Source organism: Syngnathoides biaculeatus, chromosome 3 (genome assembly GCF_019802595.1).
Source record: "Syngnathoides biaculeatus isolate LvHL_M chromosome 3, ASM1980259v1, whole genome shotgun sequence".
Lineage (NCBI taxonomy): Eukaryota > Metazoa > Chordata > Actinopteri > Syngnathiformes > Syngnathidae > Syngnathoides > Syngnathoides biaculeatus.
Window position 1 is genome coordinate 5,685,979 of NC_084642.1, and position 20,488 is coordinate 5,706,466.

General features: G+C 44.0%; 1 protein-coding gene across 1 annotated transcript in view; it reads right to left on the minus strand.

Annotated features, from left to right (window-relative positions):
* cdkl5 (cyclin dependent kinase like 5) overlaps nucleotides 1-4,520 on the minus strand; it is a 34,587-nt gene extending 30,067 nt beyond the window's left edge. The window contains exon 1 of the mRNA XM_061813384.1: nucleotides 4,506-4,520. Coding sequence (XP_061669368.1) covers nucleotides 4,506-4,520 — 15 coding nt within the window. The remainder of the gene's footprint in view (nucleotides 1-4,505) is intronic.
* Between the last annotated feature and the right edge of the window lie 15,968 nt (nucleotides 4,521-20,488).

The following is a 20,488-nucleotide window of genomic DNA, read 5'->3' on the forward strand; positions in this document are numbered from 1 at the left end:
CGGTGTCACCTCTGACACCTGTCACCAGCCACAGCTGTTTTCCATGTGGACTCCAATTAGACTGTGTGTTTAAGTTTGGAGTTTTGTCACTGCCGTTGCCTTGAGTTAGTGAGTTGAGTTCACTCCTAGCAAGAATCCCCACCACAGAGAGAAAGTGTTTATTGAGCTATCCTCGTCACAGCGATCCTGTGCCGCCATAGTTTAGTCCCGTTTTAGTTCACGTTTTCAAGGTTGCCTCCTAGTCATCAGACCTCGCTTCATGTTCTTGGATTTTGCCTAGAGCCTTGCGTTGTTGTGCTTCTACCTTCTCGGACTGCTTACACGGTGTTTGATCTCAGCTTTGAATAAACCCAACAGCATGCCCTCGTCTCGGAGTCCTGCATTTGGGTCCAGCCTCGCACTGTTGGTTCATGACAGTAAAGGCATTACATAATCTGGACCCTCCCCCCCCCCCCAAAAAAAAAAAGATGACACAGTTAGAGAAAAGAAAAAACAATTTCTAATCAAGGTAAACTATTCCAATTTAATATCTCCATGATTCACAGGCAGCTAGTAACTATCTGAGAATACATTTTTCAAAGACGCATCCCGACCCTGACTTTACGTATTCACTGTCGACGGCAACTGCTTCTGCTCCAGCTTTCATAACATCTGTTTACAAAGTCACTTGATTGTGTTTCGTGTAATTATTTCACAGGTCATTCCTGACGAATCGGCTTCAGGCGAGTATGTAGGTTGCGCTATCGTCACTCCCAAATTGAATCTCGCAAGTAAGCCTCCGTACACACCCACATACGCTACAACACTTGGACTAGAACATTGCACAAATGCTGGCACGCGTTTGCTTGCCTAATTAAATATTCTCTCCAAGTCGCGCCGTTGTATGGAAGCGTACGTGATTTTAGACGTCCACGTTTCAGAACGCATTATGTTAAGTGGGGTGACAGTCGCCCGCTTGGGTCACAGCCCGGTATCGCGCGTCTTTCTATTTTCTTATGTTTGACTCAAGTAATCCCAGCTCGGCTTTAGCGTGTTATTAGAGTGACCCATTTACCATCAGCAAGGTCTCCACATTCAGTTCAGTACCTCCTCCGCTCCGTTGCCAATGCGCGTGCACGCAAAAATCCTCACGTTGCTTCTCTTTCTGCCCCCCCCCCTCCACCTTTTTATCCCCCCACCCCCTTCCCATTTGCATCTGAGAAAAGTAAAAATAACGGCTCTCGTGCGGCAAACCTATTATTAATTCGGTCAGGGTCCAGCTTCACACGTCGACATGAATGCCGGACTACGTCTGCTGTGTAAATCACAATCATTTAACATTTTTTTAGTTTTCATGTTAGTGAGTCCCAAAAGCGTGGAACCAGGAGGCAATGTATTGTTAAATATTTATTTACAGAAAAAGAAAAAAGGCATCATGGATGAATCTAAATATCTAAAGCAGTAACTACTATCCATCCATCAATTTTCTTAGCCACTTATCCTGACGAGGGTCGCGGGAGTGCTGGAGCCTATCCCGGCTGTCAATGGGCAGGAGGCAGGGCACGCCCTAAACTGGTTCAATGACATTTTAAGATTCCGTTAGTTAACATCTAGCGTTTCACGATTAGTACTAGTACTATTTCTTCTTTTCCTTTCAGCTTGTCCCGTTAGGGGTCGCCACAGCGTGTCATTTTTTCCTTTTAAGCCTATCTTGTGCACCCACAGTCTTCATGTCCTCCCTCACAACATCCATCAAGCTTTTCTTTGGTCTTCCTCTCACTCATTTGCCTGGCAGCTCCATCCTCAGACTCTCTCGCCTCGAGACATGTCCAAACCATCGAAGTCTGCTCTCTCTAACCTTGTTGGCTGTCCCTCTATGAGCTCATTTCTCTCTTTTGACTCTTCTGTCACATAGAACACCAGACACCTTCCGTCAACTGTTCCCCACCCCGCTTGGACCCGTTTCTTCACTTCCTTACCACACTCACCATTGCTCTGGATTGTTGACCCCAAGCATTTGAAGTCGTCCACCCTCGCTATCTCTTCTCCCTGTAGCCTCACTCTTCCCCCTCTACTTTTCTCATTCACGCACATATATTCTGTTTTACTTCGGCTAATCTTCATTCCTCTCCTTTCCAGTGCATGTCTCCATCTTTCCAATTGTTCCTCTGCATGCTCCCTGCTTTCACTGCATATCACAATATCATCTGCGAACGTCATGGTCCAAGGGAATTCCAGTCTAACCTCATCTGTCAGCCTATCCATTACCACTGCAAACAGGAAGGGGCTCAGCGCGGAACCCTGGTGCACTCCCACCTCCGCCTTAAATTCTTCTGTCACGCCTAAGGCACACCTCACCGCTGTTCTGCTGCCATCATACATGTCCTGTACTATTTTAACATACTTCTCTGCCACACCAGACTTACGCATGCAGTACCACAGTTCCTCTCTTGGTACTCTGTCATAGGCTTTCTCTAGATCCACAAAGACACAATGTACCTCCTTATGACCTTCTCTGTACTTTTCCACAATCATCGTTAAGGCAAATAATGCATCTATGGTACTCTTTCGAGGCATGAAACCATACTGTTGCTCGCAGATACTTTTGTCTGTCCTGAGTCTCGCCTCCACTACTCTTTCCCATAACTTCATTGTGCGGCTCATCATCTTTAGTCCTCTAATTAGTACTAGTACTACATAAATGCAGAAATGTCATACAGTACAGAAGGCATTATTGGAAATAAACATGACTAGTCTTGTTAGTCATCTTAATTGAATTGCAAGTGTGGAATATTATAGTACATGGACCTTAATTTTAATATCAAGGTGGTCGTAAAGAAAAAAAAAAAATGCAGAACTCGCTTGACATGTACCTTGACAGGTAACCGAAACGTGTTTCCAGTTTCTGTCTCTGTGATGCAGTGCAGTTTTACATTACTGCAAACTGCACCACGATAATACTGTATTTTTACAGATATAAATGAACATCTGTCTGACATTTCCAGTCCAAACCGGGCATCATCATATATGCAATGGCAAAATTGTTTGCTACAGCTCTTTGATTTGATCCTACGCTATTATGTACAATAAATGTACTAGATTCTGGTTGTTGAATGTAAACACTTTTACTCAAAGCCCAACATGGAGGGAGGATACTACCCTCAACAGATGGACTGATGATCACATCAGGAGAATATGTAAACATCAACAAACAAACTGCTTTCTGCAACGCTGTTTAGTTTAATTCATTTTTATATTTGTATCCTTGAAAATTGTGACCCGTCAACTACTGCTGTTGTTTTTTTAATGGGCACAGAGCGCAAGTGCTCGGCATTATTCAATTCTTTGTTCATAATTCATGCGTCTTTCAAAATTTATGATGTAGTCTTGAAGAAAAAACACACACATTGGGAATTCACTGACAGCAAACAAATCATTATAGAATAATTGTTTTAAACATTTCTTAGGTATTCATGAAGTAGAACAATGTTTAGTCTCCAAAATGAATTGACATTTTCACTCTTCAGTATTGTGTTGTTCGGTAAAGCCTTGGTTCTCGAACGTCTCCGTTTTTGAACGAAAATGTCAAGATTTTTTTTCCTTCTGTTTTCGAACGTCCCCGACAAAACCCGGAAATAACATATTGCGCTCGGCCAGATCAGCTGACCCATGAAGTGCTTTGTTGTGAATTCCCACGCCGCCGAGAAAAAAACTGGAAATAACGTCGCGCGCGGCGCGAGCGGTTGACCCGCCCACGACGCGTTTTGTTATTGTCAATTCAAACGCCCCCCCGGGAAAAAAAAAAATGCAACCAGCACACTTTTGTTATTCTGTATAACGCAGCCTCTGTACACAGACGTGTCCCGGTAGTGACTGCTGTTTTTCTTCTTATCGAGGACTACCGTATTAACCCCTAATCATGGTTCCAAAGAACGCGAGTTGCTTGTTTCAAGTTATTCTGCACTTTTGTTAATTTAAAAGAAAAATTTATAAGGCTGGGGGCCGACTCGCTACAGATACAGCAATGCACTCCCAGCCTAGCCTACTCTACTACTAAAGCATACATTTTAAGCAAAAAATACATGTATTTCTTAAATTATTTTAAAGTGAAAAATAATGCTTTAAAAAGCCAAATTTTTTAGGCTAGGAACGCATTATTTCTTTTTCCATTCATTGTAATGGGAAACATTGATTTGGTTTTTGAACAAATCACTTCTCGAATCATTTTCTGGAAGGGTTGGAAGGGATTGTTGTCGAGAACCGAGGCATCACTGTACTATTTCCCATGGACCCAGGGGCACATGATGTTGTATTTGAATAACCTCTTCATACTGCACATCATAATCAATATTCATGTTATGAAATTGTTCCAGTGTGAACAATATGTGAAGTATAGTAATATAGCTTGCGTTGAACTACTACAAGCAGTTACAGAAATAAAGGCAGAGGGTAATGTTTTGAAAATATAGTAATTTTTTTTTTTAAAAGGTCAATAAACTGACAAATGAGTGAGTCGGATCCCTCACCTTGACAACCGCCATTTTGCGCTTGAAATTGCCATTAAAATGATGGCACCTTTTAAAAGGTGCTCATAAATATGATGAAATATGTACACCCCGGACCATCTGCCAGTCAGTCGCAGCACATCCAGACGACGGCTGTCCGATAAAGATTTCAATTGAAGCCTTGCATAACTGTAGTGATTGGTTTTATTCATAGCTGCATGTGATTAATACAAATTGAAAATATAGATCACAAATAGCAAAACTCATCATTCCAAAAAGGTTTATGATTGCATACAGATGCCAAAATATGGTGTGAAAGTACTACTTATGGCTAAATCAAGCTCCTTGATTTACTTCCAAGGTATTTATTTTTTTGGCAGCAAGATAGCAGCGAAGCACTCTTTTTGTCTAAATGAAACTCTTCAACCCACTCCAACATACTATAGAGCACAGGTGTCAAACTCAAGGGCCGGGGGCCACATCCGGCCCTCCACATAATTTTATGTGGCCCGCAACTGCAAATAATGTCAACTAATGTGATTCTTGTTCAAATCTGGACCAAAATTTCAAATTGTCATATCATAAATCATAACGTTGAGGTATTGCAAGCCTTTTTACGTTACCAAACAATAGTTGAAAAACCCATTATCCTTGATTTATGGTTCCAAAAGCAATTAATAAATTTCAGGTGTCAATACGATGAGGCGATTAAACGATTTTTATGGTTTCACAATCATAACGGCCCTCTGAGGGGAAACCCGAACTACAACGCGGCCCGCGACAAAAATGAGTTCGACACTCCTGCTGTAGATCCTTCGCATGAGGATTGCACGAGATTTGTCAAGGCACTACTTTTGTCTAAAGGAAACTTTGTAAAGGTTTGGCCCGAAAACAAAAATGAAAAAAATAGTTAAGAAATGTTTGGACAGAGAACCCTCCAAAAAAAAAAAAAAAAAAAAAAAGAGAAGGTTCCTCAGGATTTGAGACCTTTAACCAAAAATGCGTTTCACATGGCAGTGTTGCTATTTATGAACGTCAAAAACCGGCTATAATAAATTACGCCCGCTTTGTTTGGGTTTAAACTGTACAGAAATATCATCCATCCATCCATTCCGTTCATTCATTTTCAATAGCGCTTATCCTCACAGGATGACGGGTCACTGGAGCCCATCCCAGTTGAATTTGTGCGAGAGGCCTTGGATTGAGTCCGTCGGTCCTGAAATAATCCCCATTATAAAACCGTGCTACCTCAAAATCAAATGTACTGTAAATGTAAACATGAATAGAAGCAGAGTAGTGGCGCTTTTGTAGCTCTTGACTGAAAAGAAAACAATTAATCGGATCGGTACACTTACGGGCTTCGGATAGAAAAATAGCGACAGTCATTAACCAAAGGACCGATTGATTGAAATACAGCAAGCGGAAATCTCCGATTCTGAAGTGGTGCGCTGGCGGCAAGGCCTCCTCTCCTGGTCCAAATTCTATCAAAAGCCCTGACCTACATGCGCAACCTAAATTCTTGCGTTTCTTTCACGAAACACCCGCTCGCCCGTCAACCGTACCTCAAACGACATCACAGGAACTTCAATCCATCCGCCTTCAAACTCTTGAATAAACGACCTCACAATCTGTGAAACCCACTGTGCAGTATTTTTTTATTTTTTATTTTTTTTCAATTGTAATCCCGCACACTTAAAAGTTCACACCGCCCAAGACCTCCGCAACCTTTCCGTGAAAGGACACGCCGTCGTTGCGTCGGTGCTCCGAACTCGCCGCGCACCGCTCTGACAAATTGCCAAACGCCCACGACGGACCTTGCACGAAAATTAAGAGGCGCCGGTTTTGGCACTCCACCGTCGTTGTGCAATCTTCAAAAATAGAGCCCCTATGTCTTTCAGCAGATATTATGAAATATACGACATTTTGCTGTTACTCGGGTTGCGGTACGGTCAGGGACTGTCTTGTCGGTCTTAATAATACTTCAGTGTTTGTGGGTCTGCTGTGTTGCTTGGTCTGCGCGACACATTTTTCTGAACCTTAAAATCCACGTCACCAACACAACTGGACAAAACTCACCTTGGTTTAAAAAGCACTTTGAAAACGACCACAGCGCCAACAAAGTGCTGTACACGCATTAAAAGAAAAAATCAAGTACAATAGACACACATATGTGTGTGTACGCAGGGGAGTGCAGGAACATATATTTTCTTTTCCTTTCGGCTTGTCCCGATTAGGGGTCGCCACAGCGTGTCATCTTTTTCCATCCAAGCCCATCTCCTGCATCTTCTTCTCTAACCCCAACTGCCCTCATGTCTTCCCTCACCACATCCATCAACCTTTTCCTTGGTCTTCCTCTCGCTCTTTTGCCTGGCAGCTCGTCCTAGCGGAGACTCTTCTGTCACATAGAACACCAGACACCTTCCGCCAAGTGTTCCACCCCGCTTGGACCCGTTTCTTCACTTCCTTACCACACTCACCATTGCTCTGGATTGTTGACCCCAAGCATTTGAAGTCGTCCACCCTCGCTATCTTTTCTCCCTGGAGCTTCACTCTTCCTCCTCCACCTTTCTCATTCGCGCACATATATTCCGTTTTACTTCGGCTAATCTTCATTCCTCTCCTTTCCAGTGCGGCCCTCCATCTTTCCAACTGTTCCTCTGCCTGTTCCCTGCTTTCACTACAGATCACAATATCATCTGCGAACGTCATGGTCCAAGGGGATTCCAGTCTAACCTCATCTGTCAGCCTATCCATTACCACTGCAAACAGGAAGGGGCTCAGCGCGGAACCCTGGTGCACTCCCACCTCCACCTTAAATTCCTCTGTCACACCTAAGGCACACCTCACCATTGTTCTGCTGCCCTCATACATGTCCTGTACTATTTCTAACATATTTCTCCGCCACACCAGACTTACGCATGCAGTACCACACTTCCTCTCTTGGTACTCTGTCATAGGCTTTCTCTTGATCCACAAAGACACAATGTAGCTCCTTCTGACCTTCTCTGTACTTTTCCACTGTTTTCTTTTCCACACTTTTTTACTGTTAGCCCAGGGGTCGGGAACCTATGGCTCCCGAGCCATACGTGGCTCTTTTGATGGTTGCGTATGGCTCGCAGAGCCCTCATAACGACATATACTGTACATTTTGATTTCTGTCGTGCGGTCAACGCAAATGACGCAGAGGTAGTTTGTCCTAGTGGAGTTGCCGTAGTTCACCAGAGCAGAAGACGTGCAGAGGCGCAAAAGGGGTCCAACGCAGCGCAGGTAGCGACAACTAATTGTGCAAACGATCGCTCAAGAAAAAAAAGATGGGGAGTTGTACAGTTTTCGGCAAGACTGAGCAGCCATTCACAGATGGAGGAGTATGCCAAAACATTCATGCCTGTTTTCGGGTAAAGACAAGTTAAACGTGCTCTTGTTAGGTTTTCGTACCGTCATGATAGCAAATCATCCTGAATTACGTTCACGATGAACGAATGGAAGTTTCAACGCCTGCATGAAGCTTCATCTAACGATGTATGAAAGACTATAAAGCCATACGCAAGACCAGAAGTGCTTTTGTCATCATTGGTTAGCAACATCATAACAATGTTATTTCAACTTATTTTACTCTAAAAGTGTCGGTTCCACATAAATGCTCAAATACACCTGTCTTTAGTTTTTAAACTATTGCATGGCTCTTTTGAAATTACATTTTCCCATTCATGGCTCTCTCGGCCTAAAAGGTTCCCGACCCCTGTGTCAGCCTATCCATTACTACCGCAAACAGGAAGGGGCTCAGCGCGGAACCCTGGTGCACTCCCACCTCCACCTTAAATTCTTCTGACACTCCTACGGCAGATCTCACCGCTGTTCTGCTGCCCTCATACACGTCCTGTACTATTCTAACATATTTCTCCGCCACACCGCACTTGCGCATGCAGTACCGCAGTTCCTCTCTTGGTACTCTGTCATAGGCTTTCTTTAGATCCACAAAGACACAATGTAGCTCCTTCTGACCTTCTCCGTACTTTTCCACCAGCATCCTCCTCAAGGTGGAAGAATGGAAGGTGGAACCTATATATAGTTATACAAACAATTTAACCATCATCAGTCCATTTGTAATTGTGTCACATCTCAGTACTTTTTGCTCAACTTGCCGCTCAGGTTTGAAATGAATAAAATTTGCTGTATTAATTAGAATGGAGAATGAAACAGTCCTCTTCATCATACTGTTGGCATTTTGACATCGTGAGATGAAGAGGACACCAAACAACTGCTCAACAGATGTACCGACACGTTGAACAATTGGACGTGCGCGTTTAACGGTTTAGGGAAGGTCAGATTAAGTTTACGGTACTTTTAAAGGTTGTAATGCGTGTATGCGGTAAGGGCTCCATCTTTTTTTTTTGCTGATGTGGCGGTCATTCCGTCTGTCCATTCTGTTGTATCTTGTCTAAAGAAATCTATATATTTCTTAAATTCCTCAGCTCATGATCTTCCCCCGCATTTCAATTTGAGTATCATTTCCGTAAGAGTGCCTCGCGCTTTGTTTGAGCGCAATTGACGAGACTTCCCGGCCAGACAACATTGCCGATGCTTCGATAAACAAAGTGCTGAGAAAACGCAAGCAGAGGAAGACACACGCGCATTCAAGTAGTGCGGCGGTACATAAAGGCAGCGCTGGAAGTGCCGTTCGCGTCGAATGCATTCATTTCGTTCAATTCATTTGGAAACTTCTTTTGAGGAGCTTCTGGGGATCAATCAACTTATTCATGAATGTGAAAACAGAGATTCAGCCCCTCTTACATAATTTTTTTTCCCCCTTTGAACTGTATTGTGGTTCAAGCGCAACAAAACACAAACTGTAAAATGTGATGTTACATAAATAAATGAGAGGCCTCTTACCTTATGCCTGCACTTGAGCACCACTCCATACGCGCCTCCAAGGAGAAAACAAAAAATTAGGATCAAATAAGACGTGAGTAAGAGATGTACGCTAGTGTATTGCTGCCACACCAAAAACAAAAATGTCGCTATCATGTTATAGCATGATATGTTTCATGTTATAATGTGGTTAATTACACATTATAACAGAACCATTTCATGTTATAACGTAATTCATTTCACATTATAACATGAAACATTTCATGTTATAACGTGAAATGAACCACATTATAACGTGAAACATATCACGGTAAAACCTAATAAGTTTTACGTTATAACCTGAAAAATTGGCATCAATTTGTTGCGGCCCTGTGGTCACTCACATCCTTCCAAGGTGGCATTCAGGAAGACACAGCTAGAAGTGGACTCCCGTTCAGTGTTGCACAAAACATGGATTTGGTGAGCTTTTTACAGAGTCGTAATGTACCCAAAGATTGCCTCCCACGCACTGGAGCAAGAACGTGTCGTAATGTAGTAGAACCGGAAGTGATTGCCTTTTGGGGATGGGGTGAAGAGGGGTGAAATGTAATTGTTATTTTCTTGATGATTCGTTTCACGTTATAACGTGGAACATATCATGTTATAACATGAAAGTTTCACATGATAACATGAAATAAATTACGTTATAATGTGAATCATTTCACGTTATAGCATTAAACTTTTCACATTATAACGTGTAATTAACCACAACATAACGTGAAACATCCACATTATAATGTGAAACATATCACGTTATAACGTGATAGCGACTTTTTCCTTTTTTTTTTGGGTGTGGCAGCAATACGCTTCCGTAGTGATGCGCATTAATTGTACAACATTTAAATTGCCATTTATGACTTTTCTGCAGCCTCCTAAACATCATCGAGGTGAGACGCGCCAAACTAAAAACAGCTAAGACGTGCAACAGGCATAGACTTCCTTCACAGTTTTCACAAATGCCACAAAAGTATTTTCCTTGTGGTTTGCTAAAGCTGTTTTGCTGATGTGCAATGCATTATGGGTTGACGACATTGGCAGTACAATCAGAATCTTTAGCCGATCTTGGAGTCTCGTTGATACTATCCACTTTGAGGTGTTTACATGTGACTTATACACTACACAAAGAGGTACTATACTCTCGTAGTATTACGATTCAATTTGTACTCAGTGGTAAAGACGGAGCTAAATCCAAATGCGAAGCTCTCAATTTACCAGTCGATCTACGTTCCAAACCTCACCTATGGGGCACGAGCTGTGGTGCCGTGACCGAAAGAACAAGATCCCGGATACAAGCGGCCGAAATGCGTTTCCTCCGCAGGGTGTCCGGGCTCTCCCTTAGAGAACGGGTGAGAAGCTCGGTCATCCGGGAGGGGCTCAGTGTCGAGCCGCTACTCCTCCGCATTGAGAGGAGCCAGGTGAGGTGGCTGGGGCATCTGCTCCGGACGCCTCCCTGGGGAGGTGTTCCGGGCACGTCCCATCAGAAAGAGACCCCGGGGGTGACACTGGAAGAGACTATGTCTCTCGGCTGGCCTGGGAACGCCTCAGGATCCTGCTGGAAGAAGTGGAAGTCGCGGTATCTTTGCTGAAGCTACTTCCCCTGCGACCCCACACGGAGAGGCGGTCGAAAATGGATGGGTGGAATTTGTACTCCCTTTCAGCGGGCAATATTATGCATACATATGATGCATAGACCTATCAACAATTTGATAAAATGTATATCCATCCATCCATTCATTTTCTTGGCCGCTGATCCTCACAAGGGTCGCGGGGAGTGCTGGAGCCAATCCCAGCTGCCAACGGGCAGGAGGCGGGGTACACCCTGAACTGGCTGCCGCCCAATCGCAGGGCACATAGAGACAAACAGCCGTATTCACAATCACACCCAGGGGCAATTTAGAGTGTCCAGTTAATGTTGCGTGTTTTTGGGGATGTGGGAGGAAACCGGAGTGCCCGGAGAAGACCCACGCAGGCACGCGGAGAACATGCAAACTCCACACTGGCTGGGCCGGGATTTCAAACTGCGACCTCAGAACTGTGAGGCCAATGCTTTCCAGCTGAGTCAACGCGCCTAAAATGTTTTATTGGGATTTTTTTTTTTTTTTACCTCACCATTAACCGTCACCGTCAAGAATACTACACTTGCCACTTTGCACGACTTGTACAAATATTGCTGCAGGATAATGATGTATGTCTCTGTCTATTTGTTTGACATTGTTTGATTCCTAATAGCAGCGAGGTTGCCAAAAACAGTGAATGACTTTAATGTCTGGCACATCGGCATTTCAACGCGTTGTCATTTATTAATTGCCATCAAGTTGTGCCACTTTTTTTTTTTTTTTTTCTCCACGGGGGTTAAGTGCATCAAACGCATTTCCTCTGCGCCATCGCTTTACATCTGAAGTGTCGAATGTAATTGACTGTACTTCTGTTAGCGATAGCGGGGGGAAGAAGCAGCGACGCTCGGGAATTAAAGCGCTGAAAAATAATTAGGAAGAGGTACTGTAAATATGCCAAAGCGTCTTGATATTAACATAATAAATCAATTAAACAGTAGGATTACAGTGGATTTGACTTTTTCTTTATTAATTCCAGGAGAGTAAATTTGTTCGGTACAGTTCGCTTGTATTTAACTTTCAAGTAAAATACATTTGCATCTTTTTAATTTTCTCAGTCGCTCTGGTACATTTCTTGAATCATCTTCGACATATGCGAAACATTAATTTCATTTCTCAAAACAATTTGTACAAATAGCCAATCTCTTTTTTTCAATAATTCATAGTTCATCATTCAAAAGTACGCAGATGTCTGTCGTTGAACATGTCAATTCCATCAGACTGAGCTACTGTACGCGTTTTTTGAGATGGTCCTCGATGTAAACAATTTCAGGACCACCGGCAGAGATGTTTGCTCGTCGCAGCAACCGAAATATCAAATAATTGACATTATTTTACATTATATTATTACGCGATGTCGTCAAAGAAGGTAATCAGATGCGGATGACCTCCATCCCCGCTGGGCGAGGTCGTGCACGCCTCGCACACGGCACCAAACGCAATCAAATCCGGCGACTCACCTTCACCCACAATGCCAAGGACTTCAAACTTATTCATCACATCACCGTTTGGCGGAGATCCTCCAGCGGGTGAAACGAGCCGCTTCCGTTTCAAGGTTGACGCTCTCGCCGGCGGATGGACGCGACTGTGGAGTCCGGGAGAAATGCAGCGAGCCTCTGACTACACCCCATCGTCGTAGGTCCTCTTCGTCTTCACGTCCTCGTTCGCCTCACGCGGCTGCTCCGTTGCTCGGAAATATCATTTTCTTTGATTTATCACTTCTGGTTTCTTCGGGTTATTCCACTCGGATTATTTTTCCAAAGCTTTTACGCAGCAATGGCTGGAAGACAAAACAAAACAGGAATAAGTTCAGAAGGAATTGATTAGATCAGGGGTGCCCAGACTTTTTTCTACCCCAAGATCTACTTTTCAAGCAGCCAGCCTCTCGCGAGCTACCGACAAAAAGGGTGGGGTGGGGGGGGGTGACAAATTAGCTTTTTGTGTGTACTGTATTGTCTGTGCTTTCATCCTGGATCAGGCTGTGCCAAGGTGGAATTTAAAAAATTACACACCATCTCATCCTGCACTTTCTACTTTGGCTTCGGACCAGACCAGAAAAGAGAAAATCTCGTCCAGTTTCACCGCTTTTTCTTCTATTATTCACATACTCCGACAGTCATTGCGTCTTAAAACAACAGTGTTTCTTTTTTTAACTTTCTCCATTGATATCGAAAGTAAACATAAGCAGCATGTCTAGCTCGTGTTTGCTCTACGTTGCCCAGACTGTGTTGCTAACTAAAGCAGCGGTGGTGGGCGCTGTCATTATAAAACACATTGGTGGGCTGCGTAAGTAGTGTAACATTTGTAATTATGAGTGTATGTTTTTAAGAGCTTGTGGTGTGTGTGTGTGTGTGTGTGTGTGTGTGTGTGGTGTGTGTGTGTGTGTGTGTGTGTGTGTAAGGTAAACTAGGAAAAAGAGAGTGCAGCGGTCGTCGTTAGAGAAAGTTCCGTGTGCTGCCTAAAAGAAACCAGTGGCTTCTTCTTTTCATTTTTTACAGTACGTATGTGAATTGTGCCATTGGATATAACAACCAGTCATCCCTCACTCATTGAATCACATTGCAAAATGCCACAAACTGAATAGCTGTATATTATATTTTCAATTTGCGTTGGATTATTATTTTTGTTTTTTTGCACGCAAGAGATTATCTGCGAAGAGACTGCGTCAGTGGTGCACAATTGCGCATGTGCGCAGTTTAGGGGGAACATTGGCTGACGTCTTTTTTTGGGGTTTTTTTTGGGCACGCTGTCCTTCGATCGACCGGTCTTGATCGACGCGTTGAGCACGCCTGGATTAGATGTTATGGATAATTTATTGTTGCCAATCATTTGGCGTATTTGACCTTTGCAATGTTCATGTCGATACAGTTTTATCATGCGGCTCTCGAAACCATCCAACAGTCAAATGAGTGAAGTAATGACTCTGTGACTGTACTTCAGTAGCTTTATCAAGTATCTGAACTTGAGCAGTATTTCATTACCTGACGACTTGTGAATTTTTTTTTACTCCCTGCATTTGAAAACTGGTGACTGTACTTTCTGCACCTTGCGCCATCAAAATGGATTCGTTACTTTTTTCAGAGGACGATGTAAAAACGGACAGGCGTTATAACGCTTTAAGGAACAAGATATTTGAATACAATCGGTGCAGCAACACACGTAGACAGACAATATAGGAGTTTATTCTTCAAACTCTGTGAAAAATTTCCACAGCTTACTGAGTCACTTAGAGCAACGGTGAAACTTTTCTGTGTGTCTGTGTTACAAAGTACTGCTCCCTCGACTAGAGGGAACTATAATGAATGAATCATGACCCACAATTTGTTTAATTCTTTACATTTTGGTATTATAATGATGCGTGGAATGTGTTTCTAGAGCCTTTGAACAACAAAACCGCTCGTGTTTGCGCCCATGTCGTAGAGGACGACTGTAAAATAAGCTACATTTCCGGGTTTGGAGCCAGCAAGCCAGCTGGCCGGACAGCTGCCGCGAGCCACGCGGATACAATCTAGAAAAGCTTCCACGCGTTGTGTTTTACGACAGCACTTCACCATATGTTGAACGTAACTGCGCTCGCTGTCGTCATAATGCGTGACAGATGCACGTCGCGCGGCGAGACGGTTATGTTTTTCGTGATGGAACGAAAGTGCCAAATTAGCGTTCGCCCATGGCCAATCAGAGCTAAGCATTTTTCCCATATTTTAATTGAGAAATTATTCAAACCGAGCAAAACTTCTTTACATCTCGGATCTGAAACCTGATTCTGGTGTACGTGTACTTCTACTTAGGTACAGTGTAGGTACTTTTTGCCACCTCCGCTCACAGTAATGAGCAAACAATCGCTATCAAGTTTCAAGAGAGTAGATCTCGTGTAAACTGCTGCAAGCTGAAAAAGGGAACACAGATCAATGGAACTAGAACAGGCTGATGCAAAATAATTAGAATTCTCCCAAGTTGGCTAAGATAAGATTTCAGACTGTAAATAGGCTTTTATTGGTTGTTACTACAGATTATATTGACATGATGTGTCATGGTTGTGCCGAGCGGGGACCACAAAGCAGTGACGGTTCTTTAAAGTCTTTACTTCGGTAAGATATCAAGAAAAGGCGCTACTTTGCCGACAAGTACAACAAATTTTCTTGTTTTCCTTTCGGCTTGTGCCGATCAGGGGTCGCCACACCGTGTCATCTTTTTCCATCTAAGCCTATCTTGTGCATCTTCCTCTGTAACACCCTCACAACATCCATCAACCTTTTCTTTGGTCTTTTGGTTCCTCGCTCGTCTGGCAGCTCCATCCACACCACCCTTCTACCAATGTCCTCACTCTCTCGCCTCTGGACATGTCCCAACCATCGAAGTCTGCTCTCTCTAACCTTGTCTCCAAAACGTCCAACTTTGGCTGTCCCTCTAACGAACACATTTCTAATCCTCCCCGACCTGCTCACTCCGAGCGAGAACTTCAAAGTCTTCATTTCTGCCACTTCCAGGTCTGCTTCCTGTTGTCTCTTCAGTGTCACGGTCTCTAATCCGTACATCATGGCATCACCACTGTTTTATAAACTTTGCCCTTCATCCTAGCGGAGACTCTTCTGTCACATAGAACACCAGACCCCTTCCGCCAGCTGTTCCACCTCATTCGTTTGCCTTTGGATATGTCCAAACCATCGAAGTTAGCTCTCTCTAACCTTGTCTCCAAAACATCCAATTTTTGCTGTCCCTCCAATGAGCTCATTTCTAATCCTATCCAACCTGCTCACTCCGAGCGAGAGCCTCAACATCTTCATTTCTGCCACCTCCAGGTCTCCCTCCTGTGGTCTCTTCAGTGCCACCGTCTCTAATCCATACATCATGGCCGACCTCACCACTGTTTTATAGACTTTGCCCTTCATCCTAGCGGAGACTCTTCTGGTACATAGAACACCAGACACCTCCTGCCAACTGTTCCACCCTGCTTGGACCTGTTTCTTCCCTTCCGTACCACACTCTCCATTGCTCTGTACTGATGACCCCAAGTATTTGAATTCGTCCACCCTCGCCAGCCGGTCGTTTTGGCACTCCACCGTCGTTGTGCAATCTTCAAAAATAGAGCCCCTATGTCTTTCAGCAGATATTATGAAATATACGACATTTTGCTGTTACTCGGGTTGCGGTACGGTCAGGGACTGTCTTGTCGGTCTTAATAATACTTCAGTGTTTGTGGGTCTGCTGTGTTGCTTGGTCTGCGCGACACATTTTTCTGAACCTTAAAATCCACGTCACCAACACAACTGGACAAAACTCACCTTGGTTTAAAAAGCACTTTGAAAACGACCACAGCGCCAACAAAGTGCTGTACACGCATTAAAAGAAAAAATCAAGTACAATAGACACACATATGTGTGTGTACGCAGGGGAGTGCAGGAACATATATTTTCTTTTCCTTTCGGCTTGTCCCGATTAGGGGTCGCCACAGCGTGTCATCTTTTTCCATCCAAGCCCATCTCCTGCATCTTCTTCTCTAACCCCAACTGCCCTCATGTCTTCCCTCACCACATCCATCAACCTTTTCCTTGGTCTTCCTCTCGCTCTTTTGCCTGGCAGCTCGTCCTAGCAGAGACTCTTCTGTCACATAACACACCAGACAGCTTCCGCCAGCTGTTCCACCCCGCTTGGACCCGTTTCTTCACTTCCTTACCACACTCACCATTGCTCTGGATTGTTGACCCCAAGCATTTGAAGTCGTCCACCCTCGCTATCTTTTCTCCCTGGAGCTTCACTCTTCCTCCTCCACCTTTCTCATTCGCGCACATATATTCCGTTTTACTTCGGCTAATCTTCATTCCTCTCCTTTCCAGTGCGGCCCTCCATCTTTCCAACTGTTCCTCTGCCTGTTCCCTGCTTTCACTACAGATCACAATATCATCTGCGAACGTCATGGTCCAAGGGGATTCCAGTCTAACCTCATCTGTCAGCCTATCCATTACCACTGCAAACAGGAAGGGGCTCAGCGCGGAACCCTGGTGCACTCCCACCTCCACCTTAAATTCCTCTGTCACACCTAAGGCACACCTCACCATTGTTCTGCTGCCCTCATACATGTCCTGTACTATTTCTGACATATTTCTCCACTCACTCTTCCCTCAGCGCCCCTCTCATTCACGCACATATACTCTGTTTTACTACGAGAAGACACTCAAAGTACCCAACAAGTAGAACAAACGGCAATCTACAAAGTACCAGTAATAATGCTAATCATCACCCGTGGTCGGTCCAGATTTTGGTTTTCCAAATGTCAAATCCCAAAGGTCCAGGGTCCCATTTTGTATGATATAAAGAGTGTCATATTGAAATATTCTCGGCACTGATGCTTGTTTACTAGCTCATGTAAAATGAACACAATCGCAACATTTCCTTGAGGACGTCTATAAATAATGTGTGACTTCAGCACGATTCCCATCCCGCGAGGCACAGGAGGTCGCAAATAGTACACCGCAAAGTATGTATGATCACTTGTCTAATTCCTACATTCAGATTTTGTGAATTTACGACATCAGGGATTTCAAATGACCTTTTTAAAAATTGGTTTGTACTCTCCTGTGTTCTGCAGAGGCAAGTCCGAATTTGGAGTCGCATGCCTTCAGTGTAGTACCACCTTGCACCACAACATGCCAAGCAGCGTTGGGCTTGATTGGGTGTCGATGCAACGGAATTAAGGGCAAGAATAAAAGGCAGCGCGGACGCCCAACCATACTAGGACTAAATAATCAGAGAATATATGTTCTCTATGTATTTGTGGCTACTCCATGTTTATAACTACCACGACATCCTTGCTGTTTTTGCTGGCCCGTCTATTGTCATGAGCAGAACTTGGCCACTGCCTGTTTCACATTGGGACTGTAATTAGACAGGGATTCAAGTTGGAGTTTTTGTCACTGGCATTTGCCAGTTCGTTGCCCTGAGTTGGTGAGTCGTATTCACTGACAGGAGGAATCTCCGCCACTGTGAATAGTGTAGTGTTGAGCTATCCTCGTCACAGCGTTTTAGTCCAGTCTTAGTTTGTGTTTCATAGTCATGGACAAGTCCTATTTCATGTTTCCTAGTTTTTCTCCTCGTCATTAGGCCTCGCTTCACGTTTTCGGATCCTGCCTCTGCCTTCTCGGACTGGTTACACCGTGTACGACCCTGTTCCTTGAATAAACCACGCCGAACATCATGCTCGCGTCTCGGAGTCCTGCATTTGGGTCCAGCCTCGCACCGTTTGTTCGTGACAGTCTATGGCATTAAACGGTGTCTGATAGCGTTAAGCTCGCAGACAAAATGATGTGGTTTGGTTAAATTTTGATAAACAAATACACAATATTTATTTTTATAGGTTTTCAACTCTAACTACGTGTGACAACTTAAAGCAAGCACATTTTGCCTCTGAGAGTCTTTTCATTTCATCAAAGTTATGTTATGATAGTGACGCTTTTTCACAGTGAGATTGTGAGAACGGACACTAAGGAAAACTTTTAAAAAATGTGTTTCAACCAATTTTAACGTGTTTTCATCATTTCAAGTGCTTTTACAATGTATGTAGGAAGGCATAAAATGATTTGTAAACATTTTTTTATACAGTCATATCCCCATATGTTAAACATGGATCGTCGTTCACGTTTGATGATTAATTCCATTAATAACCAATGAGTAATACGTTCGATCGGTCCAAAATTTCTTTGTTGCTTAATTTGCTTCAGCTGAATTTATAAGAAAAAGCAACGGCAGCACCCAAAAGACACACGCGCAGGTTTTATTCGGGCATTTTGCTCGCCAAAATGTTTCGGCACGGGCGTGATGAGCACGGGCGCCATTTGCGCGCCTGCTGGCGTCGTCTGCCGCTCTTTTCTTCATCGAGGGCGCTCAAAACGTTCACTCATTCACGCGGGGACAGCGGCAGTGGCGGGCTGCCCCTCGGTGTTTTGCTCAAGGGCACTCGGGCGGATGGAGAGCAGGAAGTGACTCAGCCGTACATATTACGAGATTACACACGAGAGCTTCGGAGCCACCGTTACAACAGCTCCCCTTGACTTTCCTCAGCCTTTGGGTGTTTTTTTTTTTTTCTTTCTTTTCGAGCACATCACACATCATTTCCGTCACGGCAAAAACATCTTTTCACCTTAGTACTAGTCTTTATCTTTTTTTATATATTTACATACAGTAAGTGAAGGAATTGAATCACAAATTTGATTTTTTTCCCTTGTCTTTTTTTTTTTTTTTTTTTGCACAACTAGCTGTATTTCTACTTCAGTACAGCATGTACAAGCGGGAATCTAACTTCAAAAAGCAATGGCGGCACCCAGAGACACACTGGAAAACTGTATAATCTATATTTTCCTCTGTATTTCAAAAGTTTAACTAGTAAAGGTTGTTTCTGCTGGGAAATTGGTGAGCAAATCTTGCTACAGCTGTATGATCTCTGCAAGAGGTTACTTGGGTATATACATTAAACTAACTCATTAAGGCTGCCGAAAAAGATGGGAAAATACTGATTTTGTGGTCAGCAGCCATGTTTTTTGTTTTGTCTATATTTGACTACTACGAGGCAGCACAGTGGAGCAGCTGGTAAAGCGTTGGCCTCACAGTTCGGTGGACCTGGGTTCAATCCCGGCCCCGCCTGTGTGGAGTTTGCATGTTCTCCCCATGCCTGCGTGGGTTTTCTCCGGGCACTCCGGTTTCCTCCCACATCCCAAAAACATATGACAGTAATTGGACACTCTAAATTGCCCATAGGTGTGATTGTGACTGCAACTGTTTGTCTCCACGTGCCCTGCGATTTGGCTGGCAACCAGTTCAGGATGTACCCCGCCTCCTGCCCGTTGACAACTGGGAGAGGCTCCAGCACTCCCCGTGACCCTCGTGAGGATAAGTGGCAAAGAAAATGGATGAATGGATGGATTTGACTACAACGCTGTTGGGTGTTCCCTCCTAATACTTCTGATTTCAACCAGCAATCACTTGTGGAACTTCAACTGTCCATCCATCCATTTTCTTAGCCGCTCATCCTCACAAGTGTAGTTCTAGAGCTGATACCTGTCAACGGGCAGGAGGCGGGGAACACCCTGAACTGGTTGCCAGCCAATCGCAGAGTACATGGAGACAAACAGCCGCACTCACAATCACACCTACGGTCAATTTCGAGTCACCAATTAATGTTGTTTTTGGGATGTGGGAGGAAACCAGAGTGGCCCGGAGAAAATCCACTCAGGCACGGGGAGAACATGCAAACTCCACACAGGTGGGTCAGGGATTGAACCTGGGTCCTCAGAGCTGTGAGGCCAACGCTTCCCAGCTGTTGCATCGTGCCGCCCAACTTCAACGGATGAACTTCAAAATTCACGCTGACAAAGGCCAAAATTCTTCTGACTAGCGCCAAAGCGGAGGGCGCAGAGGTGGCAAACAACAAAATGTAGAACATCACCATGGCCCATTATTGAACTATTGAAGAAACGGGCAAATATTACAAAA